Genomic DNA, 26,937 nt, shown 5'->3' with positions numbered 1-26,937 from the left:
TGACACTGAATTATCTCATAAGCCTTTCAGATAGTTTTAGGCCTTTTGTTTCTGTAGTCTGGGTTCTACTTCCTATTCTTCAAGGGAGTGAAGTGTTCATCCTGCTTTAATTTTAAACATTACCTTAATTATCATATTTTGTATTTCATAGTTTAGAATCATTTTAGGAGTGGGGAATCCAACTATAAAATCAATTCAATAAGTGGCTCTGAAAACATGGCATCAATGAGACTCTGTTTAGCTTATAGACCTGCTCAGAGATTCCACTTAGTAACACTTAGGTATTTACTCCTTAATCACTGTTCGGCTACTTAATGGCAAACAGCTGTACACATATTGCTGCCTTTAATCCACAATTAGGATACCATTTGGATTTATATAAACTCAATAATAGTGAAGTGTTTGTCTTCCATTAGGTACAAATTTTAAATACATATTCTCCCACATTAAAATTCTTCAGGAACCACAAGAGCTTGCTGGGCTGAGTTGCAGCCCTATTTCGAATGGTAAAGAAATGCTCTAATCTTCAGAATTTGTCTTCAATTTAGTATTGCGGGGTCTTCAACAGTATTACCCAGAATACATTTCAAGCATAAAATGTGACTGCCCTGACACATTCCTAATTGTGTATCTAACAGTGGGTAAGATTAGTCTCTCAAAATTATAATTCCCTTATGAATGATTTAGTAAACCTGCTGCATTACTCGGAAAGGAACCCAGTCCACGGGTGTAGGGCTTGAAAGCGGCTGGCTCCACGCCCCTCGTCCCTCCACACCCAGCCCTCTCCCGGCGAGTCTCGAGCGGCGTGCGGGAGCACGGGCTGGGCGGGGCCTCCCGGCCCACCCGCGTGCTGTCACTTCCAGGTTCGGCGAGCACTTCCGGGTCGTCGGCTCAGCTCTGCGGCTCCCTCAGCGGCCGAAGAGGTGGTCGGGAAGTAGGTGCTTCCTGCTGGGCTGCTGGCTGCTCCGCTTCTGTCCGCTCCGCGGCGGGAAGCGCCTTCCCCACAGGTACTTGGTGAGCCGGGCTCGCGCTCCCTGCAGTCCCCCCGAGGTGGGGTTGCGGTCGGTTGGGTCTCCGAGGGCTGCGCGGAGGGCAGGGGCCCAGGGTGGGCCCGTTACCGCCTTCGCTACCGGGATGGCCCCGCGGCCGGTACCCGCGAATGAAAAGTGCGGGAGGCGGCGGGAGGCGGTTGCGTCCTCTGGCGGGAGGTTTGTGGTCCTCGGGGCGCCAGCCACGGCCCTAGGGGAGGTCTTCAGCCCAGCGCGGTGTTTTTAACCAGGTGAATGTCTTTACGCATCCAGGGTTGTGTTGTGTTGTTTTGTTTTTGCCGAATATCAGGGGAGCGTATTCCGTAAGTGTCTCGTGCCTGTGCTGCTTCGCTTGTTTGAAGTCCGCCTTGAACTTCAAGCCAGCTCCCGCCGGGTAATGAATTTAAACAGGACTAGGACTACCGAGTTATTTGCACATTTCGTAAGGGATTTTTAAGAATCTAAGATCATTAAAGCAAGTAACTTTAACAAATGTTTAAATAACTTAGAGCCGTTTTTTTAAATTAGTATTTACTGTGGTATAATTGACACATTAGTTTCAGGTTAGTGTTTTCGTTTTCTTCAGATAAATAGGAGAAGCGGAATTGCTGGATCATTTGGTAGTTCTATTTTTAATTTTTTGAGGAACCTCCATACTGTTTTCCACAGTGTGCAGCAGTTTGCATTCCCGCCAAGAGTGCACAAGGGTCCTATTTTCTCTACCTTCTTGCCGGCGCTTATCTCCTGTCGTCTTGATAGTAATGGCCATTATAACAGGTGTGAGGTGATAGCTCATTGTGGTTTTTATTTGCATTTCCCTCATGATTTCGTGGCGTTAAACTACTTTTCATATGTCTGTTGTTGATCTGTATGTGTTCTTTGGGAAAATGTCCGTTTGGATCTTCTGCCCGTTTTTTAATCAGCTTGTTTGCTGTTGAGTTGTATGAATTCTTTATATATTTTGGGTATTAGCTTCTTATTAGATACATGATGAGCAAATAGTTTCTCCCGTTCCGTAGGTTGCCTTTGTTTTTTTATGTACAACTATGTTTATTATCACTTTGAACCTCTACTTTATTTGGCTATATTGCCCGACATTTCAGTTCACTTGTCCTAATATTTAACTCTTAAATTGTGTATTTAGTATATATATAAAAGTCAGTATTTTGAAGGTTTCAAACCTTCTGTGTCTGTTGTTCATCAACTCCCTCTACCATATCATGCCCCTACCCCTGCAGCTACCAATCTGTTCTCTGAATCTACATGCTTGTTTTTTCCCCCCTTTTTGGTTTTCGATTCCACGTGTATCTGACATCCTATGGTATTTGCCTTTCTCTATCTCACTTAACTTCATTTAATGATAATGCCCATGATGTCTATTCCTGTTATAAATGGCAAAATTTCATTCTTTTTATGGCTGAATAATATTCCATTGTAATATCACCACAATTTCTTTATTGGTGGGCACTTAGGTTGCTCCTAGAGCTTGGCTATTGTAAATAATGTTGCAATGAACATATATATATCTTTTCGAGTGAGTGTTTTCATTTTGGGGGGCTAAATAGTCAGTAGTGGAATTGCTGTATCATATGGTAGTTCTGTTTTTAATTTTTAAGAACCTCCACACTGTTTTCCACAGTGGCTTTACCAATTTACATTCCCACTGTAGGGCACGAGGGTTCCTTTTCTCCACATCCTCACCCACGCTTGTTACTTCTTGCCTTTTTAATAATAGCCATTCTAACAGATGTGAGGTGATAGCTCATTGTGGTTTTGATTTTACATTTCCCTGGTGATGAGTGATGTTGAGCATCTTTTCATGTGTCTGTTGGCCATCTCTATGTCTTCTCTGGAAAAGTGTCTGTTCAGATCTCCTTCCAATTTTTAAATTGAGTTATTCTTTTGCTGTTGAGTTGTATGAATTGTATATTTTGGATATCAATTTCTTATATGATTTGCAAATATTTTCTTCCATTCAGTAGGTTGCCTTTTTGTTTTGTTGGTTTCCATTGCTGTGCGGAAGATTTTTAGTATGAGGTAGTTCCACTTTTGTATTTTGCTTTTTTTGGTTTTGCTTCTGGGGTCAAATTCAAAAAATCATAGCACCAGTGTCAAGGAACTTGCTGTAGCTGTGTATTCTTCTAGGAGTTTTATAGTTTCGGGTCTTACATTCAAGTCTTCAATCCGTTTTGAGTTGGTCATTGTGTGTGGTGTGTGAGTTAGTGGCCCAGTTCCATTCTTCTGCGTGTGTTTGTGCAGTTTTCTCAGCACCATTTATTGAAGATACTGTCCTTTCCCCCATTAGATGGCCTTGGCTTCTTTGTTGTAAATTCATTGAGCATCTATGCCCGGGTTCATTATGGGCTATTACGTTCTATTGATGTGTGTGTCTGTTTTATGCCAGTACCATACTCTTTGATTACTATAGCTTTGTAATATTGTGGGATCAGGGAGCATGTTTCCTCCAGCTTTGTTCTTTCTCAAGATTGCTTTGGCTATTGGAGGTTTGGTGGTTCCATACAAATTTTAGGATTGTTCTGTGTCTTTGAAAAATGCTATTGGAATTTTGATGGGATTGCATTGAATCTGTAAATTGCTTTGGGTAGTAAGGACATATTTTAATAATATTCTTCTAATCCATGAGCATGGATCTTTCCATTTATTTTGTCTTCTTCAGTTTCTCTTATTAATGTTTTGTAAGATTTTCAATATACAGGTCTTTCACCTCCTGGGTTAAATTTATTTCTACGTATCTTGTTCCTTTTGATGCAGTTGCAAACGTGATTGTTTTATTTCTCTCCTGGTTTGTTATTTTACTTTTTCCTTTCCAGTTTGGATGGCTTTTATTTCTATTTTTTGCCTAATTGCTCTGGAAGGACTTACAGTACTTTGTTGAATATAAGAGGGCAAGAGTCTTGTCTTGTTGGTGATCGCAGAGGAAGGGCTTTCGGCTTATCACTGTTGACTGTGATGTTAGCTATGGGCTTGTACTATTTGGCCTTTATTATGTTGAGGTATGTTCCCTCTACGTTCACTTTGTTGACAGTTATCATATATGGATGTTGAATTTTGTCAAATGCTTTTTCTGCGTGTGTCGAGATGATCATATGATTTTTATCCTTCATTTTGTTAATATGGTGTATCACATTGGCAGATTTGAGGCTGTTGAACCATCTCACATCCCTCAAATAAATCCCCCTCGATCCTGGTGTATGATCCTTTTAATGTATTGTTGAATTCACTTTGTTAATATTTATTGAGGATTTTTGCATGTATATTCATCAGGGATGTTGGCCTGCAATTTTTTTTTTTTCTTGAGGCATCCTTGTCTGGTTTTGGTTTCAGGGTAATACTGGACTCTTAAAATGAGTTTGGAAGAGTTTATTCCTCTTCTTTTTTTTTTTTTTGTTTTTTTTAAGATTTATTTATTTGAGACAGAGTGCACGTGCCTAAGCGCCCAAGTTGGGGAGGGGCAGAGGGAGAGAATCTTCAAGCAGACCCCTGGTTAGTGGAGAGCCCAGTGCAGGGCTCAGTCCCATGACCCTCCTCTTTCATTTTTTGAAAGAGTTTGAGAAGGACTGGTACTAATTCTTTGAATGTTAGGTAGAATTTTTCAGTGAAGCCATCTGATCCTGGACTTCTGTTTGTTGAGAAGTTTTTGTTTACTGATTAAATCTCCTTGTGAGTAATTGGTGTATTCAGATTTTCTATTTCACCATTATTCAGTTCTGTGTTTTAAGGAATTAATTTCTTCTAGGTTGTCCAGTTTGTTGGCATATAATGTTCACAGCAGTCTCTTAAGTTCCTGTTTTTGTGATGTCAGTTGTAACATCTTTTTCATTTCTGATTTTATTTATTTGAATGTTTTTCCAGGTGAGTTTTACTAAAGACTTGTCAATTTTATCTTTCTAAAGAGCCAGCTCTTTTGTTTTATTAATAATTCTATTTCATCTCTATCTTTATGTTCTTCCTTCTGCTAATTTTGGGCTTCATTTGAATTGTGCGTGTGTATGTGTGTGTGTGTGTGTCTAGTTCCTTGAGGTGTAAAGTTAGGTCGTTTGTGAGACTTTTCTTATTTCTCATGGTAGACATTTATCAATATGAACTTCCCTCTTACAACTGGTTTTGACGTATCCAACAAACGGATATATGTCCATTTTCCATTTGTCCCAAGGCATTTTTAAATTTCTCTTTGATTTCTCCTTTGACCCATTGGTCATTCAGTAACATGTTGTATAATCTTCACACATTGTGAATTTTCTAGGTTTCTTTGTGTATTTAATTTCTAGTTCCATACCCTTGTGGTCGTATAAGATGTTTGATATGATTTCAGTCCGCCTAAATTCATTGGCTTGTTTTGTGGCTTAATCTATGATCTATCTTGGAGAATGTTGCATATGCACTTGAGAAGAATGTATATTCTATTGCTTTTGGATGGAAGGTTCTGTGTATTTATGTTAAGTTAATCTGGTCTAACGTGTTGCTCTAAGACTGATGTTTCCTTACTAATTTTCTGTCTGGCTGATCTATGCATTTATATAAATGGAATATTGAAATCTATTATTGTATTGCTGTCTATTTATCCCTTTAGGTCTGTTAATATTTTCTTTATATGTTTAGGTGTTCTATGCTGAGTGCACAGGTATTTCCAAATGTTCTGTGTTGGATGGACCCCTTTATCATTATGTGACACCCATCTTGTCTCTTATTACAGTCTTTGTTTTAAAGTCTATTTTTTGTGATGTAAGTTTAGCTATATTAGCTTTCTTTTGGTTTCTGTTTGCATGGAATATCTTTGTCCATCTCTGCACTTTCTGTATATGTTCTTACATCTAAAGTGAATTTCTTGTAGGCACCATATAGCTGGGCCTTGTTTTTTGTTAGTTTGTTTTGTTTTTTTATCCATTCAGCCACTCTGTGTCTTTTGATTGGAGAATGTAATGCATTTACAGTCAAAGTAATTATTGATAGGTATGTACTTACTGCCATTTGTTAATTGTTTATTGGCTGGTTTTGTACTTCTCCTTTTCTTTCTTCCTTTGTGGTTTGATGACTTTCTAAAATTTAGTGGTATCCTTTTTCTTTTGTGTTTTTACTGTAGGTTTTTGCTCTGTGATTACCATAGGCTTACATATAACAACTTATGTCTATAATATTTTTTTTAAGTATATAAGTAACATACAGTGTCAGTTTCAGGCATACAGCATATCAGTTTGACAGTTTTGTACATTACTCAGTCACCATGATAAGTATGATTACTGGCACCATACGATGTTATTACACTATTGTTGACTGTATTCTCTATGCTGTACTTTTCATCTCATGACTTATTTTATAACTGGAAGTTTGTACTACTTAATCCCCTTTATCTATTTTGCCCATTCCTGCCACCTGCCTCCCTTCTGGCAACCACTAGTTCTCGGTATTTAAGAGTCTGTTTTGTTTTGTTTTGTTTTGTTTTTTTTAGAATCCACCTAGAGGTGAAATCATACAGTATTTGTCTTTATCTGACTTATTTCACTTCTCATAATACCCTCTGGGTTCATCAATGTTGTCACAAATGGCAAGATTTCTTTTTTATGGCTGAGTAATATTTCTTTGTATATATATACACCACAGTTTTGGTGGGGGGGGTTGTGTAGAGTTGACACACAATGTTACATTAGTTTCAGGTGTACAACTTGGTGATTTGACAAGTTGATACATATTACGCTGCGTTCACTGCAAGTGTAGCTAGCAACTGTCCTGTTACATTGCTCTTACCATATCATTGACTGTACTCCTTATGCTGTGCCTTTTATTCCTGTGACTGAAAAGCCTGTATCTCCCTCTCCCCTTCACCCATTTTATCCACCTCCTCACCCCTCTTCCCTCTGGCAACCATCAGTCTCTGTGCTTATCGACCTGATTTGTTTTTGTTTATCCATTTGTTTGGTTGTGTTTGTTTTTTTTTAATTTTTTGGTTCCACTTATGAGTAGATTCATACAGTATTTATCTCTCTCAGTCTGACTTATTTCACTTAGTGTAATACACTCTAGCTCCATCCATGTTGTCTCAGATGGCATGATGCCATCCTTTTTTATGACTGATAGTCCATTGTGTATCTATGCCACACTGTCTTTATCCATTTGTCTACGGATGGACCCTGGGCTGCTTCCATATCTAGGCTGTTGTGAATAATGCTGCAGTAAACAGGGGTGCGCATATTTTTTCAAATCAGTGTTTTCAGTTTTTTGGGTAAATACACACTAGTGGAATTACTGGATTATATGGTATTTCTATTTTATGTTTTTCGAGGCACCTCCATACTGTTTTCCACAGTGGCTGCCCCAATTTACATTCCTGCCAACAGTGCAAGAGGGTTCCCTTTTCTCCACATGCTCATCAACACTTGACATTTCTTGTGTTTTTGATACTAGCCATTCTAATAGATGTGAAGTGAGATCTCATGGTTTTGATTTGCATTTCCCTGACGATTAGTGATGTTGAGTCTCTTTTCATGTGTGTTGGCCACTTACTTGTATGTCTTCTTTGGAAAGAGGTCTGTTCAGCTCTTCTGCCTATTTTTTAGCCAGATTATTTGATTTGTTGGTGTTGAGTTATAGAAGTTCTTCATAAAATTTTGATATTAACCCCTTATCAGATATATTCTTTGCAGATATCCTCTCCCACTTACAAGGTTGCCTTTGGTTTTATTGATGGTTTCCTTTGCTGTGTGAAAGCTTTTTATTTTGGTGTATGTAGTCCCAGGAGTTTAATTTTTGCTTTTGTTCCCTATGCCTGAGGAAACCTATGCATAAATAAGTTGGTAACGTCCAAGAGATTACTGCCTATGTTTTCTTCCAGGAGTTTTAGGATTTCAGGTCTCACATTTAGGTCCTGAATCCATTTTCTGTTTATTTTTGTATATGGTGTAAGAAAATTGTTCAGCACCATTTATTGAAAATACTCTTTTCCCCATTGTATATTGTTGCCTCCTCCATGATAGGTTAAGTGACCATATAAATATGGGTTTATTTCTGGGCTCTCTATTCTGTTCCATTGATTCGTCTGTCTTTATGCCAATACCATAATGTTTTAATTACTATGACTGTAATGTACTTTGAAGTCAGGACGCATGTTGCCTCCAGCTTTGTTCTTCTTTGTCAGGATTGCTGTTCCACATACATTTTAGGATTCAGTTTGTTGTAGTTCTGTGAAAAATGGCATTGGAATTTTGATATGGATTGCATTGAACATGTAGATTGCTTTGGGTAGTGTGGGGATTTTAACAATATTCTTCCAACCCATGAGCATGGAATGTCTTTCCATTTATTTTTGTTGTCCTCAATTTCTTTCTTCAGTACTTTACAGTTTTCAGTGTATAGGCCTTGCACCTTGGTTAATTTTTTTTAGGTCTTTTATTCTTTTTGATGCAATTGTTTTCTTAATTTCTCTGATAGGTCATTGTTAACTTACAGCTGTTGTCTAGATAACTCTTAAACTGTTGTCAAATGAGTATGACACAAGATTTGGTACTCCTACTTTGTCAGGTGTGTTATCTCCATTGGGACCTTTGCTTGCCCTTTTTAACCCTCCCCCACCCACCCACCCACATACTTCGGTTTTTGCCCTCACTAATTTACCGAACAGATATTTATTTGGCTTATTTGTTTTGCGTTATGAGTCAGTTATTGTTTGTTCTAGACACTTGCTTCAGTCAGTGAACAAAATAGAAGTCCCTGTTGGAGGATGCAGAAAATACATAGCAGGAAAAGGGGGATTAGGAAGTTCCAGGGTAGAGGTGGAAGTCGGTATTTTAAGTCTGGCCATCAGTTTAAGCCTCATTAAGTGCATATTATACTTGAAGGAATTAAAAGAACCAAGTGGATATCTGGAGGAAGGGTATTCCAGGTAGAACGAGTGGTCTTTACAAAGGCTTACCTAGGGAGGTACATGTCTGTCATGTTCTAAGAAGAACATGGAAGGCAGCGCGTCTGTAGAAGGGTGACAGCAAGGGAGAGATGGGCGATATGGTTGGAGAGATCATAGCTAGATTCTTGTAAGGACTGAGTGCAATGGAAGCCATGGAGGTTTGGAGCGGAAAAGAGATATGGGCTGCTGGGCTGGGATTCAAGTACGGGGACAGTGTGGAAGCAGGGAAACCAATGAGGAAGCTGTTTCAGTAATCCAGTGCCAGATGATCATAGCACAGACCAGGGGGATAACGATGGAGATGGTGAGAAATGGATGGCTTCTGAATGCATGTTGAAGATAGAGTTTACAGGATCTGCCAGGGATTGGATGTGAAGGTGGCATGAGGGGAGTGGGGGATAATCTCAAAGGTTTTTGCGTTTTGGAGTTACAGCGACTGAAATGGGAAAGACAGGAAGTAAAGATGTTGGGTAGGCAGTTGGATCCAGGAGTGAGTTCAAGGGCAGGGTATGGGAAAGGGTGCACCAGTGAGTCTAAGAGAACAGCCCAGGAGCTAAGCTAAGATCCTTTATCAAAGAGGAGGGAGTAATTAATTAGCTGTGTCAAATGATTACGTCTGGTGAGGACTAAGAATTTTGGATTAGCTTTGCCAGTGCCATTGGTGACCTTCGCCATCTGTTTGAGTGTTGGAGGCAAAAGCCTATGAGGAGTGAGTATAAGAAGTGAGCCTATGAGGAGTGAAGAGTGAGTATAAGAGAAAATGGGAGAAAAGGAATGAGAAGACAGTGAGTATGGATGACTTTTAGGAGCCTTGCTGCACAGCGGAACAGAGAAATACAGTGTAGCTAGTGAGGAAAGGGAGTTGAGACTTTTTTGGGGGGGGGGGAGATGGGAGAAGTAGCCACCTATTTGTTTGCTGATGGTAATAATCCATAGAGATGGGAAATTTGATGGTGAGGGAGAGAAGGACTAATTCAGTTGTTGGAACAATATTCTTGAGTGTACTAGAGAATAGGCTTGATGCAGAGATAGAAAGACTGTATTTGTGTGGATAACCGCATGGATAGTTTGGCTATAGTGACCGGCGGGGAGGCAGAGTATGTGGTTGTGGATTTTGTTAGGTGGTTTGATGCCGTTTTGAGAGTCTGGAAGTTTGCATTGCTTCATTTTCCTCAGTAAAGTAGAAGTCTTTGTATCACACTTAGACAAGTTTCTAATATTTGATGATGGCATTTAGATATACCGCCCAGTTACTTAGTCACTAACAAATACTTACTGAATGCGTACTGTGTGCCAGGCATTGTTATAGATGGTAAATTTGTCACTGTAACAGAAGTCCCCATCCTATGGGACATCTATTTTAGCGGACGGAAACAATCAGCGTGTGTATGTCAGCTTCAGTCAACGGTATGAATTAAAGTAGTATAAGGGGAAAGGGGGGTAGTTCCTTTTTATAGGTTGGTCACAGAAGTTCTTTCTGATGAGGTGACATTTGAGCAGAGATCTGAATTAAATCAGGGAGTGAACCATGAAGGGATCTGGGAAGAACATTTGAAGCAAAAAGGACAGACAGTGCGAAGACACTAAAGCAAGACTATCTTGCCATATTGAAAACCAGCAAGGGACCAGTATGACCGCAGCAGAGAGAATGAAGGAATAAGTGGCAGAAGGTAAGTTCATCGAGATAGTGGAGGACCCTGATTATCTTGGCCTTGCAAACCATTCGGAGGACTTTTTTATTCTGAAACGGGATGCTTCTATTGGAGGTTTTGAATACATGAGTCATGTGGTTTGATTTATGTTGTAAAAGGCTCAGTGCGGCTGCGCTAGGGGCAGGGGTGTTACGGGCAGTTGTGGAAGCAGGGAGACCTCCTACAGGGCTCTCGCAGTAATCCTGCTGGTAGATGGGGACTGGGTGGGAGTGCTGGAGGTGGTAAAATTTGTCAGCTTGTGGCTATGCTTAGAGCTCAAAAGACTGATTAGATGCAGGGTGAGAAAGCAGCTAATGCCGAATGCAGAATTTGGGGGCTATCTTAGCCTAGACTAGATTGACTGTTTACTAAGGCGGGCAAGGTGAGGGCAGAAAAGGTTTGGAGGGACAGTATCAGGAAGTCGGTTTTTGACGTTTCATTTGAGCTACCTACTTGATATTTCCATTCAGTGGCAAGGAGGCAATTTTATATAGGGCAACAAGGGGCAAAGGACTGGGGATGTACATTGGGGAGTCATCAGCAGATAGCCTAATACCAACTAAGGGAGTAAAGCATCTAGAGAAGACCTAAGAAGCCTTAGGGCACTCAAATAGAAGTCAGGTACCCGCGGAGGGATCAGCCAAAGAAAACGCATACAGTACTTGTATCCAGTGAGTTGGGAAGAGAGAACAGAGTGTGGGGCCCCAAAAGCCAAAGAAAAGGTTTCAAGAAAGCAGAAATGATCTCTTGTATCAAGTGTTCGCAGGTATATAATGTGAAGACTGATAACTAGTCGTTATTTTTGCTGAGTTTTGCCTGCTAACTCCTGAGTATGTCTCCTGTCCATCTCTAAGCTGAAAGTGCCATGAGGTCAGGGATCTTGTATATGACTTGTAGCTCAGTATTTGTCGAAACTACTGTCACCCTATTCAAGCCCTCATCTCCTTCTCATCTTCCAGTACATTCACCCTGGCATCCCTCCTGTTGGAACAAATACATCCATGCCATCTTTTTCAGCTCCATCTCCTACTACTTCCTCTTCATACTTCCACCTTAATACTGTGGAACAATTTATAGTTCTCTCTACACACTGTATGATTTCATACTCCTGTGGCTTTACTCATTCTGTTCTTTCAGCCTAAGATCATCTTCTGCCTTTGCTTGGCTGAAGTCTAGCTTGAAGAATCAGGAAGCTTTTGTGAACGAGTTCACTCAGTCCACAGGTAGCCTCCATCACACACCGTGTGTATCTGTCACGGTGCTTATTCCCTGCTGAGTTAAATACTGTTTGGTGTATCTGTTACCATCTGTAGAGTAAAAGTTTTTGAGAGTCTGGGAGCATATCCTTATTCATCTCCTTCTCCCTCCTGCCTATCACAGTGCTATCTTGTTGGTAGGCACTCTCTAAATACCAAACGTTAAGGGAAAAAAATGGAGGGCCTGCAAGTGTGAGCCAAAGATTGTCTGGATCACTGACTGACAGTAAAGAGAGATTAACACGGTAAATTCATTCTAGATTAGGTCAAAAGGCAGACTTTTAAAAGAAATGGTAAAGATGTATGTTTTAATAAGTATATTTGTAGAAAGGAGTATAAATGCCTATGTCAAAAAATTAGAAAAGTCATTTTTAACCTTTGTCTTAATTATATAGCAGTTTGCAATTATTAAGAGTTGTGATAGCATATATTAGAATGTATGAAGTAGACTGTATTACATATGTGGTTTATAATGCTTAATACTTTCATATTAAATTTTTAGGACATCAATGCAAGCCTGAATAAGAAAAACAATTTCTTCCTCCTAAGCCATGGCATATCAGTTATACAGAAATACCACTTTGGGAAACAGTCTCCAGGAGAGCCTTGATGAGCTCATACAGGTGGGAGACTACAAACCAACTTCTATTTAGATTAGTCTGCAGTAAGTTTTGCTCGACTCTTTGACCCAGCGAGTCAGTATTTATCCCATCCTGAGTACAGGGCATAAAATATGATGAAGATTATGACGTAGTCTAACATGCCTAAATTTTCAAGATTTTTGTTAAGTATAAAAATTGAGATTATTGGTTTTCTCTTATTTATAAGGCATAGTCTGTGTAGCTTTAAGATAATTTTGCACAATTTGATAAAGTCTTTTGAGATTTAAATTTGAATTTGTGTTTCAGTTTGAGGAGAAATAACCTTTTAAAATAAACTCATCTAAGCACACCATTTGTTTTCATGTATTTTATGAGCTTTGATGAAATTAGGTTTTGAAAGAAACTTCATTCTTTCAATCTATCATATGCCTCTTGCCGGACACTAAAGGAGTGATGGAGTTTTGTCCTGGCAGTGTAACATCACGGCATGTTTTCTTTTCAAAATTATGTTTGTGTGAGGACAGTGCAAGAAAACATTGTCAGGCTTTACTCCTTGTCAGTATGGCAAAGAAGAACAAGGGAGTCTAGTTTAAGAGGCTCTGCTTAACCTCAGTTTTAAATTTTAGATGATAATTCATACGTATTTTGTCTTTAGTGTCCTTCCCTAAGAGGGGAATGAGTTTGAATTCTAAATTAGGTTTAATCTAAACCCTTTACTTTTTCTCAGTCTCAACAGATCACCCCCCAACTTGCCCTTCAAGTTCTACTTCAGTTTGATAAAGCTATAAATTCAGCATTGGCGCAGAGGGTCAGGAACAGAGTCAATTTCAGGGTAAGGATATTTTCCTAAATCTAGAAGCTTGCACCAGTGGTTGTTACAACAGTGCTTTTTAGGACCCCTACATATTTATGAATCATAAAAGGACCCGATGGTTTAATCAAAGTTTGGAATTTGTTAAATAATTATACTTTACTAAATTTATCCACTTACTGTGAGATAGAGTTGTTTGTAGATTTTTATCCCATTGTTTCACAAATCAGCCTATGTACGTTGGCTGCCTTCCCTGAAGAGTTACTGAGATTTCAAACGCCCGAACCATTACCTGCAGGACTGAAGGTAAGTGACAGACTAGTCCGTAAAGCTCACTTGTGTTTTTCGAACTCTGATCTTCACCCATTCCATGGAAGTACATTCATGTTGCCTCCCACCTATTCTTATGAAGACCTGAACTGGTAATAGATAATGGTCTGATAGCTTCATCTCATTTGAACAATAATCCTGAACTGAACAAAATTGTCTTTCTCAACTTGAGGGTAAATTCAAACTAAAGGCCCATTGAAAGTATCACGGTGAATAGAAGTAATTTTACCACATCGATATTGATAGATAAATATAATCAAATATCATTGTACACTGTTATATAATACTTACGCCTATGTTTTTTAAGGGATACCATAAAGTAGAAATTAAAAGGTTACAGTATATGAAAAACACAGAGGTTAATTTGCTCTTTAAAATTTATTCAACAAACAAACACTTCAGTGCCTATTACATGCCATGCAAGGTTGTGGATACTGGGTTGGCAGACAACAAATTTAGTGAAGGGATAAAGTCTCCATGTATGTTATATAATAAGTCTCTTACCAGTTTCACATGCCTAAAAGTGATCTGGAGTAAAATGTATCTTTATAAAATTTTATCAGTATGTTCTCGAATTTTTAACAATAACGATTCTGCAAAATTAGTTGCTGTTTTGTATAACCATGTGTACAAATCTGCCAAGATGCTTTAATTTGAAATTGATCCATGTTGATACCTAATAGTTTTCTGGTTGTATTGTTGGTTTCCAGTTTGGATCTCTGTAGCTAAAGTTAAACATAATTGGACATTTGCATTTCTCTTGCATAGTGTTTTGTAAGTTTGTCTATTTTCCAATAGCTAGAAATAATTAGTTTTTGAGCCCATCTGACTTTACTGTTCTTGTTTTTTCTTTTCTTACTGTTCTAAGCTCAGGCTTTCATTACCTACCCCTCCCATTACAGCAGACTTCACTTGATCAATTTTAAGTCCAGAATGTTTGCAAATAACCTATTTTGCTTGGTGAGACATAAAGGCAGAAGAGATCACACATTGGTAATTTCTAATTTTCAAAGGCATTTTGCTAGATCACGTTTAAATCTATATTGTTTAGGTAACATGCTTTTTTTTGTTTTAATCCTCATATGAATTTCATATAACTAGATCATTTAAGTAGAATGTTACAGGGGGAAAAAATCTACTTGAGTATGAGAATTAAGATTTTAACAATTTGCGTTAAAATTTATTAGCAAAAGAAGTCAAAATATATATTTGCCAAGAACCTTGAACTAATTTTTAGGGAGAACATTCATACTGAACTAGTCCTTTAAAGAGTCAACGTATGCTTTTGAGAGATGTACGCTGGCAGGCGAGAGTAACAATGTTGAAATACTAAACTTCAGATAGTAATTAGGTAAGCATTAAAAGATTTAATGGTCAAGAAAAATCACCCTTCTGAATTCCCTACCTGTTCCATTTCTTTAATAAACATGTATTAAGATATTTTAATGAAAGACTGTTGCCCAGTTGTAGATTAATGGGGAAAAAAAAACACATGTATTTATTAGAGGTGCATTCAAGATACAGTTTGCCAGGTCAGTTACTGTTCAGATCAGTTACTTGACCAAAGCCAAATATAATTATTTTTTAATATTTAAGAAGTTCCTTCCAATACATTTTTTAAATAAAATTTTTGATTCTTGAATCCCTATACTTGAGATACTAGATTATGACTTTCTCATAAAGACAGGGAAGTAGATATTTAAATAAACATAAGAAAGATTTTACATTTATTCGGGATTCTAAAGAGAGGGGGTGACTCAGTTGGTTAAGCGTCTGCCTTCAGCTCAGGTCATGATCCCAGGGTCCTGAGATTGAGCCCCGTGTCGGGCTTCCTGCTTGTCTTTCTCTGCCTCTCCCCCTCCCCTTGCTCGTTCTCATGTGCTCACTCTCAAAATCTTAATATAATCTTTTTAGAATTTTTTTTATCATCTAATTTCTTCTTGTGTTCACATTTTATTAAGCTTTTGTTGGCTCAGAAGTTATCTAGCCAATGAGCTCTCTTAATTGTTGTCTATTTTAATCTAAATATTAGAAAGCATTTAATATATATGCTTCACTTATTGTGAAATTGCTGTATTTATATAACTAACAATTTCACTTATATATTTGCAAGTGAATGTTCACACTTCAGATTAGTGGCATAGCTATCACTCATTGGGTGTGACGGTAACATTACACACAAGATCAGGGATGCTAGAAATAAACATGAAAATTGGCATTTGGCTGTGTAGCCTTCTACAGGCTCAGACTGTAGCTAAGGAGATCTAATTTTTTATATATATATAATTCTTTGTTAACCTAGCAGTAGGTCTTACGTGGTTTTCCATGCATTAATCTTACCACTCCACTGGGACTTCTCTTCCTGTGTTATTGCTACACCTGACGCATCATTTGTGATACTGTTGATTAACCGTCTTTGTTGAAGCCCATACTTCCCTTGAAACCATGCTACCCTGGCTGCCATTCTTCACCCCTCTCTTTCTCAGACCCTTTGTAGTTCAGTTGTTGGTATTCCTTAGGTTTAGCTAGGGCTCCACCTGTTCTCCTTGAATGAATGACTCCAACCCTCTGGCTCTAAAGTCAGTCGGCTCGTGCTCCTAGGCTTTCTTCCACACCCCAGCTGCTTATTGCACATGGTGATTTAGATCTTAAACTGAAAAGTTTTGGATTTGTCACTGTTATTGGAGCCAGACTCTTGAGAGGTAACAAATTTTGTCCCCCCACCATAGCCAGCGGGTTGTCAAGTCCTATCAGGGAATCTTTTTTTTTTTTTAGGATTTTATGAGAGGGTAGGAGAGGAGCAGAGTGAGAGGGACAAGCACAGAGCCCGACAAGGGACTCTCATGACCCTGAGATCAGCGTCAGTCTCAACCAGCTGCGTCACCCAGGCGCCCTTCTCTCCACTTCTGTTGACCTCTGTGCTCCTATAGTAAAGCCACTCTCACCTCTCTCAGGCATCAGCTCTTCTGCCTCCAGTCAGCGCCGCCCCCCCCCCAAATCAATTCATGTTATCAGAAATGCAAATCTGATGTTACTGCTTTGCTCAAAAATCCTTCATTGACCTAATACATTTAGGATACAGCGAAAGGTTCTCCAGGACCTCCTTCCCTTTGGGACCTCTTGACACATTTAGTTTTCTGGAACTTATTGTCCCATTTATCTCCCTTGACTTTTACTCATTTTTCAAAACTCAAACTTCACTTTGTGAGAGAAGCCTTCTGTGGCCAATGTGTTCCATACCCTTGGGTGCCCCTAGCTTATTACTCGTTCATAATACTGCTATACTGTGTATTTTGTTTTAATGCTCTCGCCTGCTACCCGAAGCTTCTTGATGACAAGGAATCATATTTGTATCCTCAGAGCCTAGCATAGTCCAATAATAATTACTCATTTTTAAAATTTTGTTAAGTCATTCATAACCGTCATAGTTTCCCGAATCATTCTCACTTGATAGAACATTTAGTTGGGCTAGTTTTTACTATTCGGGTAACACTGCAGAGTGTTTTTCTGAATTGAAGGTTTGGGGCGTATAAATCTCTTACTAAATTTCATTTGTGAAGATTCCATGTGTATCTGTGTCTCAAGTTTTGATTGTATTCAGTTGGTGTCTATCCTTGCACTTTCACTCCATTCTTCCAAAATTTCCTTTTAATGTTCAAGCACATATTCCTGCTCCTAAAAAGAGAAAATAACTTTTTATCAGTTGCACAGGACGTTGTCGTTTCTGTGGCTAATACAGTAATTCATCTGAGTGAAGCGCAGGGTTAAAATTGAACGTTTCTGGGTGCTCCCTGCTTCTGTACACGTCCGGAGGGTTAACACATACAATCAAATGCAGTTGACCTTTGAACAACATGGGTTTTAACCACATGGATCCATTTACATACAGATTTTCTCAATAAATACAGTACTGTAAAGGTATTTTCTCCTTAGGATTTTCTTAACATTTTCTTTTCTGTAGCTTTGTTGTAAAAATACACAATATAATGCATAGAATGTACCCTGAATGTATTAATTGCCTTTGTTTTCAGTAAGGCTTCTGGTCAACAGTCTATTAATAGTTAAATTTGGGTGGAATCAAAAGTTGTGTGGATTTTCTACTGCAAGAAAGGTGAACTTTTATCATATTGCCACAAGAGGGCAGTAGAAATACAAATTCAAATTTCCTTTCAACTTTTCTTCACCTTTCAGGTAAGTAATTTGCAGACTCAAACAGTGCTGATAATAGGCTGCTAACTATAGTATTTAACTCTTAATAAATTCATCTAGGATGCGGTTTTTTTAAGTGATAGGATGAAAATTAAGGAAAATCTTAAAACAGTAGGACTATTTAATGTTTACCTTGAGAATTAGGTAGTTGGTAGCTGAGTTCTCAGATTGCTTTTGGGAAAAAAATGACTTCATGGTATGTCTAATTGTTTTGTTTTAAAGGGCTCTCTAAATACATACAGATTCTGCGATAACGTGTGGACTTTTGTATTGAATGACGTTGAATTCAGAGAGGTGACAGAACTTATCAAAGTGGATAAAGTGAAAATTGTAGCCTGTGATGGTAAAAGTAAGTGTTTACCTAATTACTGTGAAAGCAAAGCTACTTGAAATCTTGTTTTTGTGAGTCTTTAAAAAATCTTTGTCTGAAATTATGGGGGGAAATGCCTGGAGATCTGGCTTCCATCTCAGCTGAATTCTGAATTCTAGATCTCAATTCTCAGACAGTCGTCTTAATGACTTTAGGTGTGAACATTTCATAAGACACAGACTGCTTCCACAGATTGAATTTGTGTGGGTTAAAAATAAGCAAGCTGCGGGATTTCTCCCCCCATGTCAGTTGCAATTTGAAGTGTTTAATTTTGAAATTTATCCTAGTTTCTGTGTTGCTGGATGCCTATATATTTTATATTTTTAATCATTTAAAAGATTTTAAGAACCTTGTCAGGTACAATGGTAAATATCCATTCCCAATCTAGGACCTTGTTTAAGTCAAATGTTTCAAAAACTATACATCTTTCTCTTCCATGATTAGTTATTTCCTTTTTGCTAATTATATTTTAAGTATATTTTTACTTTATGATCTGAACCATTTGTGTCTAAACAGCTGTTCCTGAAACTCTCTAAGAAGGAGGGTGTTTTGAAAAGCAAAAGAAAATGTAGAAAAATACCCTAAATTTCTTAGGTTATCTTATTTTATGTATTTTGGGTTTCAAAAGAAATAAGCTGATCAATGAAAAAATGTAGAGAAGACAGAAGAGCACACAGAAGAGAAGCGTAATTTGTAACACCATCTGGAGATTACATTAGGATTTTATTGTATAACTTTCTAGTCTTATTATACTTTGGCCCCCCCCCCTTTTTCTTAAAGAAATTGTCTCTTCCAGATATCAGAAAGTCTCTGAAACTAGCAACACTTCAATGACTTTACTTTTCAGAAGGTTAGCTAGGAGTCATCACTCTAAGAACTTTAAGCAAGGATGACTTTTTAAGATACTTATCAAATACTTTGTTTCCTTGCTGTCATGACAGAAAAGACCTATGTAATTTTGTAGTTCTGGATTACAAGATAACATTTCTTTATATCAGATAATGTATACTTGTTTCATATTTTTCTTCTAGTTTAGACTAATAGCATCCTCATAACCCTGAGATAAAGTTTTTACTAGACTGTGGAATTTGGGCATTAATTTATAACTTCCATATCTCTGTCCAAATAAGTTAATGACGTAGACCAGTACTATTCAGTGAAATAAACCTTGTACGTATGGAAATGTTCTCTATCTGTACTTTCCAATAGCCACATATGGCTCTTAAGCATTCGAAATGTGGTAAGGCAACTGTTTTATTTTTGATTTAATTTTATCAGTTATAAAATAACCACATGTAGCTGGCCAGTGGCTCAGTGGCCGCCATGTTGGACAGCACAGCTACTCTTGCCTACAGATGCAAGGTTAGCTGTTTTTTCCAAAATTCAGTAGATGAAAAGTAGCTTATCAGCTTTACCTATTGCCACAGTTTCTGAGTTTGCCCTGCTTCCAGCACAAGGTATTCACTGATCTCGAAGAAAAAACTGTTGAGTATTCAAGAAAAACTTCAGTTGTGTTCCGTGTAGTTTGTCAGCAGAAAAGAATACAATCTTAGAATGTTTTCTTTCCAAAATTAAAATATAGAAACTACCATTCCTTAGTGATCAGATAAAGGGAGCGCTACTATGAAATAAGCCCATTTTTTCTAAAAGTCAGCTTTCTGAGATAGGAAGAGTGTGATAGTGGCTGGAATTTTGGTCTGTTTCTCACCAGGAATTAAAATACAATTTTCTTCTGATTATATATGTTATGGTCCTTTGTGGTTTAAAATTTGGGGGACAGTAGAGGACCTGAGGGGAAAAAATGGTCATGTAGCAGCTCTAGGAACCCAATCAGTATAACTTATGTAATGAACCAAATAATATAATTTGGTTTTTCAGTAGCATAAATATGGAGAGCTAAGAATTGTCTTCTTACCTATGCCTTAAAAGGAAAGTTATTTAAGTTCTCAGGGCAGTTCCTTGATCAGCTTCCCTCAGCCTTACCTTCTCTTCTTCCCCACCCCTCACACCAACACCACCATTAGTTCCTGTTTTATTTTTCAAAGATACTCTCAAAATATTTAAATTTTAAGTTGCTTCTTGAATTTACTCTTTCTCTCCTCTGTTTCCTAGATACTGGCTCCAATACTACAGAATGAATGGAAAAAAATGGCTTTTTTATGTCATCTTCTGTTACTATTCATCGCTTTTTTGAAGAGAAGCATAGAAGAGACTTTTTTTTTTTTATTTATTCTAGCATCGCAGAAATGACTACACTGTGCTATATATACTATCAGAATTCCAATAGAAAGAAGCTTATAACTATAGCCTCTTACATTACCTTTTCAGCATGAAGAAACAGAAGTTTTTTTTAATAACAAATATTGTTGCCTTCCTAAGAACATTCTTGAATAAACTCATTTTAAAATTCAATGTGAGTAATAAGTAGTAGAGCTATTAAGCTAGCAATATGAAGATATTAGATAAGCATTTTGAGTGAGCACCATCTTCCTTACAAAGGAAATTAGGAAGTGCATTCTTTTCTGTAAAGGGAAGTTAGTTTCATCAGTAGGGCAAAACCAAATTCTGGATTGGAATATGCCTTTTTTAAAAATGTAAAACCAATCATTGGTGTGAAAAGCCTAAGTACAATTAGGAAAAGTTAGACAATCTTTACACAGCTTCCATAACCACAACAAAACTAAAAAACCTAGCAACAGTCTCTCCATGACATGTAAGTAATTTCTTCAGCTGGCTATATTGGTCATTTTTCATATATTTTAACATGATCCACATCTTAATTACTAGACTTCCAATAAAAAGTCCTATCGAATATATGCCATATCTTTGAAGGAAAAAAGTTTTCCTTGTTTGTCACTCTAGGTATATATAATGAAAAATGTGGGTTTTCTAAAATATCAGAGGGAGAGTATCGGCCCCGGGTAGTAGGTAACCGAAATTTAGCAGCTGGCGATACAGGAAGCAAGACCAGCTATTTTTAATGAGGATCTGACACTGTTGATCATTTGGTGAGGGTAGGCTCCTCACAGCCCCGCCTGTGGTCACCTCGGTTAGTTTGCCAAAGCTACCCTCGGATGAAAAATTACCTCTCTCTCTCTCTGAAAGATAATACTGCCAAGAGGTAATAGAGTTGGCAATAATTTTCAGCAAAATAGCTTTTTATAAATAAACCTATTATAATGGTAAATAGGTCTTTGTATTACACAGTCCCTCTTTTTTCATTTGTAGAAGCACGTCATATAACAAGTGTCATTTTTAAGCAATCAGTGCTCAGTCAAGTCTGATCTGTTTAGCAGCACAGACTGTTTGCAAGATAATAGCAAGCGTAACTGACGTTATTATGAGGGAGACCAAGTGCTATATGTGTTACAGAGATTCTCCTGGAATCTCTCACAACCTCAGAAGACCTTTGTTCCCTTTTTGCAGATTAAGAAACAAACTCAACCTCTATTATCGAAGGATATATAATTAGGGTTTTTCTTAATTGCAATTAATCAAAAGCAAAGCCTTTTTACTTTGGAGGTTCAACGTAATGGTTAGGGGACAAGTATGTTGATAGTAAATAGTAGTTGTAGAAATTTTTGGTTAAGTCATGATTTAAACTTTTTTTTTTTTTTTTTTTTTTGCTAGTAATAGTCACTGAGATCTTACAGAAGGAAGAATAGGGCTGAAGTTGATTTGTTTGGGAATTTAAAATCCTATAAAGGGTATCAGTAGATTTTGTTACAACTCCCTGGGTGAGGAGTTTGTTGTAAGGTACTGTTGGCTGGCCTGACCTACTAACTCGGTGCTCTGTTTCTGTAGTATTTCCTCAGCATGTTAGTGTAATCCTTGACTCTCACATTGACACTTAATCTTTGCAGCCCATCCTAGTAATCAGTTCCAGGTTCTCTTCCTAGCCTTCCCTACCACCCAGCACGTAATCTGCTCCAGTCAAGTTTGGTTATGTTGATTCCCCCCTTTCTCATGGCTTTCCTTCTAAAAGTCAACATCCTACCCAGCCCTCAAAACTTAAACCCAGTTTTGTCTCTGCGTGTAACTAATACTGATCTACTCTTACAAAGGAGTCCTTTAAATACGTGAAGAGACACGACAGGAGATTGGAGGAACACGGTCTGTTGCACTACTCACTCGGTGCTCAATCCAGTTAGCTTCATTGGAACTTCGTTCCATCAGTTGAAATCTGTTCTTCTGCTTAGGTTAGTCACCACACATACCAGCTTTTGCCCGGGCGGGGGTGCGGTGGTCCTCGCTCACCTTTGCTCACGTGTGCTCCCGTCAGTCCTCATTACTCGCACACACCTCAACAGCTGGCACTTTGATCGCGGTAGGTGTTCTGATGGTCCCATAGCGGTACTCACACTGGACTGGAATTACAAAAGGGTCACAGCAAGAACTCACTCCACTTGGTGCTTTCCCAACTGGCCACAGGCTCCAATGATAAGTTTACTTGCCTGTTAACGTTGGGGAAGAAAAAACCCATTAGTTTTTCTACTGTTGACAAAGAGTAAAAGCTGGGCTTTGTGATGATGTAGAGTCCGTCCACTGCAGAAAATGCTCCTTTAACAGCTAAACAGTAGGCAGAGTACCCTCTTGGAGTTCAGTGGATTGGTCATCGTTTGGCTTATTTATTCTGATCTGTCTTCAGCTAAGTTTGAAAAAGAAAAGTGAATAGTTTCTCTCTTGGTAGACATCGATTACAATGTGAAGGTAGGTTGCCTTCAGTTTTGAGTGGGTCACAATTAGATTCCTACTAGTACTAAAGTTTTGGAAGTTTATTTACATGTATTATGAATGAATATATAAATATATATATATAATTTCTCAACTGGAGAAGCCATTATTTGTAGCCTAGTTATGAAATGCGGACTCAATAAAATAGCGCACAGGGTAAGGGAAAGTGAAAGAGTTGACGTGAGAATGAGAGATTACCAGAGGTCTTGAAAGCTGGGCAGGGAAATTCTTAGCCTTTAATGGCCTTTGGGTAGGGGAGACACATGAAACAAAGCTGAAATAATGCAGGAAAGATAGGAGAGTATCCACACAGGAGTTAAAATTTGGCCTAGAGAAATGATTGTGGGAATGTGAGACCTCCAGATCAGGGAAATTGCACCAAAAAAAGGCAACGGAGCTGGGAGTTCAGGGTGTTAACATATATACGGACATCTGTCTGGACCTGCTGGCCATGATGAGGGTCACAGATCAGAGACTTCAAAGCTGATGGAACCTCAAAGTTCAACCAATGGATCCAACCTCATTCAGTGCACTAGGAAGAGTCAGAAGGGGTCCGCTTCTCCAAGCCCAAACAGCCAGTCATGAGAGCTGAGTGTAAAACCCCAAGCGGTAAAACGGGGTACATGAAAATACAAGCTGTCCTTCACAGCATCGTCCTTGCTGATGAAGAAGGTATGGTATGTATATACGGTGGAATACCATGCAGCCATTTGCAGTCTTGCCATTTGCAATGACATGGATGGAACTAGAGAGTATTATGCCAAGCAAAATAAGTCAATCAGAGAAAGACAATTATATGATCTCACTCATATGGAATTTAAGAAGCAAAACAGAGGATCATAGGTGAAGGGAAGAAAAAATAAAGATGAAATCAGGGGCGCCTGGGTGGCTCAGTCAGTTAAGCATCTGCCTTCAGCTCAGGTCATGATCCCGGGGCCCTGGAATTGAGCCCCATGTTGGGCTCCCTGCTCAGCGGGGAGTCTGCTTCTCCCTCTGACCCTACCCCCTCTCGTGGGCTCTGTCTCTCAAATAAATTTAAAAAATGCAATCAGAGGAGGAGACAAACCGTAAGAGACTCTTAATCATAGGAAACAAACTGAGGGTTGCTGGAGGGGCTATGGGGGGCTGACTGGGTGATGGACATTAAGGAGGGCACAGGATGTAATGAGCACTGGGTATTTAAGATTGATGAGTCACCGAACTCTACCTCTGAAACTAATAATGCACTATGTTAATTAATTGAATTTAAATTTTAAAAATATATTTTAAAGTCCTTGCTGCTACTCATGTAGGAGCATATTACACGGAATTGTCCAAGTGAGAACCTAGTCAATCAAAATCCATGCTTGCTGCTAAATATTTTTGAATGAAATTATATGATACCTGGCACTTACTTCAAAAACAAATGAGGGAAGTGATGGGTATGGCGGGGGGGGGGGCGATATTAATTAACCATGCATCGATAGTTGTTAAAATTCAGTAATAGGTAAATGGGGTTCGTTATACTCATCTATTTGACTATATGTTAGAAAATTTCTTAAATAAAAGGATTTTTTCCCCTAAACTGAATGCTTGTAATGTGTAGCATTTGGCCTAAAACATTATATTTAGGGCTTGTTTTTTACCTTTGTTTTCTCCACATTATCTTACTACCATGGCATATGGAACCCACATAGCAATCTCATAACTCAACTTCCAGCTGCTCTAGACAACAATTGCCGTCTCTTTATGGAGCCTTCCAGGACCTTCCGGTAGATTTCAAAGCCTTTGTTTTGTCAGTCCATTCTAAAAATGCCGTCTCTAATTCGGTGAAAATTCGCCCAGCTATTTTTTTTTTTTTTTACATGCTGCAGTAGTAATAGGATTTGCATGGGGTTTGGGATGAGGCATTTCACTTTACAATAGGTACAGGAATGTGGCAACACGCAGCAAAGGATTTAATGCAATTAGCTCAAGAGCATTATGCAGAAAGACTCAACAGTATTGTCTTGAGTGTCCCAACTCTTATTTTCTGATTCTTTGAACCTCTTGAAGTTCTATTCCAGGAGAAACTGGCTTCAAAATTGGTTCTTTTGCCACTGGGCAGAGATTGCAGATTATTTTCTTTCCACTTCTGGAAATACAAGGACAAGTACCAAGCTTTTGCCTAAGTTAAGGGAGTGGACACACATGCTCTATGCTTTTTTCCCTGTCATTTTATTCATTCTGTTTTCCAAGATGAAGTACCACAAAACATCCCAAATAGCCAAAGCAATCTTAAGAACAAAGCTAGAGGCATTATGTTCCCTAATTTCAAACTATATTAACAAGGCTGTAGTAATCAAAACAGTATGGTATTGAAATAAAAACACACACATGGATCAGTAGAACAGAGAGCCCAGAGATAAACCCATGCAAATATACTTAATTTATAACCAAAGAACCAAGAATATATGCATGGAGAAAGGATAGTCTCTTTAATACATGATGTTGAGAAAACTGAAGAGCCACATGCAAAAGAATGAAACTCAGCCTCACCACTGTCTTGTACCGCACACAGAAATGAGCCCGGGGCGCCCAGCTGGCTCGGTAGAGCATGCAACTCTTGATCTCAGGACTGAGTTCAAGCCCCACGTTGGGGGTAGAGATTACTAAAAATCTTTTTTTAAAAAAATGAATTAAAGACTTTAAGACCTGAAACCATGAAACTCATAGAAGAAAACAGGTGGTAAACTCCTGGACATCAGTTTTGGCTGTGATTATCTAGGATCTAACTCGAAAAGCAAAGGCAACAGGAGCACGTACCTGGGTGGCTCAGGTGGTTAAGCAGCCATCTTTTGGTTTTGGCTCAGGTCATGAGATCAAGTCCCATGTCGTGGTCTGTGCTCAGCGCAGAGTTTGCTTAAGATTCTCTCTATCTCTCTGCTCCTCCCCTGCTCTTTTTCTCTCTGGTAAATACATAAATAAGATCTTTTTTAAAAATTAAAAAACAAAAGCAAAGGCAACAAAAAGCAAAAACAAACAAGTAGCCTTGCACAAACCGAAAAACGGCAAAGGAAACCAACTAAATGACAAGGCAACCTACTGAATGGGAGAAAGTATTTGCAAATCATATATCCGATAAGGTGTTAATACTCAAAATATGTAAGAACTCATACAACTTAATAAAAAGCAGTCCAATTTTTAAAATGGGGATTTAGAATAGACATTAAAGAAGACATACAGATGGTTAACAGGTGCATGAAAACGTGTTCAGTATCACTGACACCAGGGAAATGCAAATCACAACCACAATGAGATCTCACACCCCGTACCTGTTGGAATGGCTTTTATCAAAAAGTAAGTGTTAGTGAGGACGTGAAGAACTCATAAGGTAAATTGGCACAACCATTATTGAACACCATGTGGAAATTCCTCAAAACATTAAAAATAGAACTCCCGTATTACCCTGTAATTCCACGTCTGGGCATTTGCCCCGTGTTCACTGCAGCATTATTTAAATATTCAAGACATAGAATAACCTAAGTGTCTGTCAACAGATGAATAAAGAAAATGTGATAAATCTACGTACATATACGTATATACACAATGGAATATTCAGTCATAAAGAAGGAAATCCTGCCGCTTGTGGCAAGATGGGTAGGTGGATCTTGAGAGTTCTACTAAATGAAAAAAAAATTCTGTATGATTTCACTTTTGTAATTGGAATCTAAAAAACAAATTCATAGATACGGAGACTAGATCAGTGGTTGCCAGAGGCAGGAAGTAGGGGTGGGTGGTCAAAATGTTCAAAGATGGTCAAAAGGTACAAATGTCCAATTACAAGTAAATCCTAGGGATGTAATGTACAAGATGGTGACCATAGTTAACACCACGGTATTTGCATATTTGAAAGTTGCTAAAAGAAAAATCATAAAAGTTCTCATCACAAGAACATAAATGTGTAGCTGTGTGGTGATGGATAGTAGAGATTGGGGTTTAGGGACACAGGTAGTTGGAAGTTAGCATGGTT

The 26,937-nt window shown here is 38.4% G+C and overlaps 1 protein-coding gene across 3 annotated transcripts; it reads left to right on the top strand.

Moving 5' to 3' along the window:
• The first annotated feature begins 47 nt into the window (after positions 1 to 47).
• On the top strand, positions 48 to 24,510 carry GTF2A2 (general transcription factor IIA subunit 2). 3 transcript variants are annotated; one of them, XM_044391071.3, is made up of 6 exons: positions 632 to 1,007; positions 10,462 to 10,613; positions 12,393 to 12,513; positions 13,220 to 13,324; positions 18,065 to 18,191; positions 20,325 to 24,510. In XM_044391071.3, the coding sequence occupies exons 3-6, from the start codon at positions 12,442 to 12,444 to the stop codon at positions 20,348 to 20,350; spliced, it is 330 nt and encodes a 109-aa protein (XP_044247006.1). In that variant the 5' UTR covers positions 632 to 1,007; positions 10,462 to 10,613; positions 12,393 to 12,441; the 3' UTR covers positions 20,351 to 24,510. The 3 variants fall into 3 exon arrangements, with proteins under 3 accessions (XP_026374388.1, XP_044247006.1, XP_057162212.1); XM_057306229.1 differs by lacking the exon at positions 10,462 to 10,613 and adding an exon at positions 1,339 to 1,422; XM_026518603.4 differs by lacking the exon at positions 10,462 to 10,613 and having other exon boundaries at positions 48 to 1,007.
• The last annotated feature ends 2,427 nt before the right edge of the window (positions 24,511 to 26,937 follow it).

This window comes from Ursus arctos, unplaced genomic scaffold (assembly GCF_023065955.2).
Source record: "Ursus arctos isolate Adak ecotype North America unplaced genomic scaffold, UrsArc2.0 scaffold_36, whole genome shotgun sequence".
Classification (NCBI taxonomy): domain Eukaryota; kingdom Metazoa; phylum Chordata; class Mammalia; order Carnivora; family Ursidae; genus Ursus; species Ursus arctos.
The sequence above is the reverse complement of the archived record's forward strand: the minus strand, read 5'-3'. Positions and strand labels throughout refer to the sequence as shown.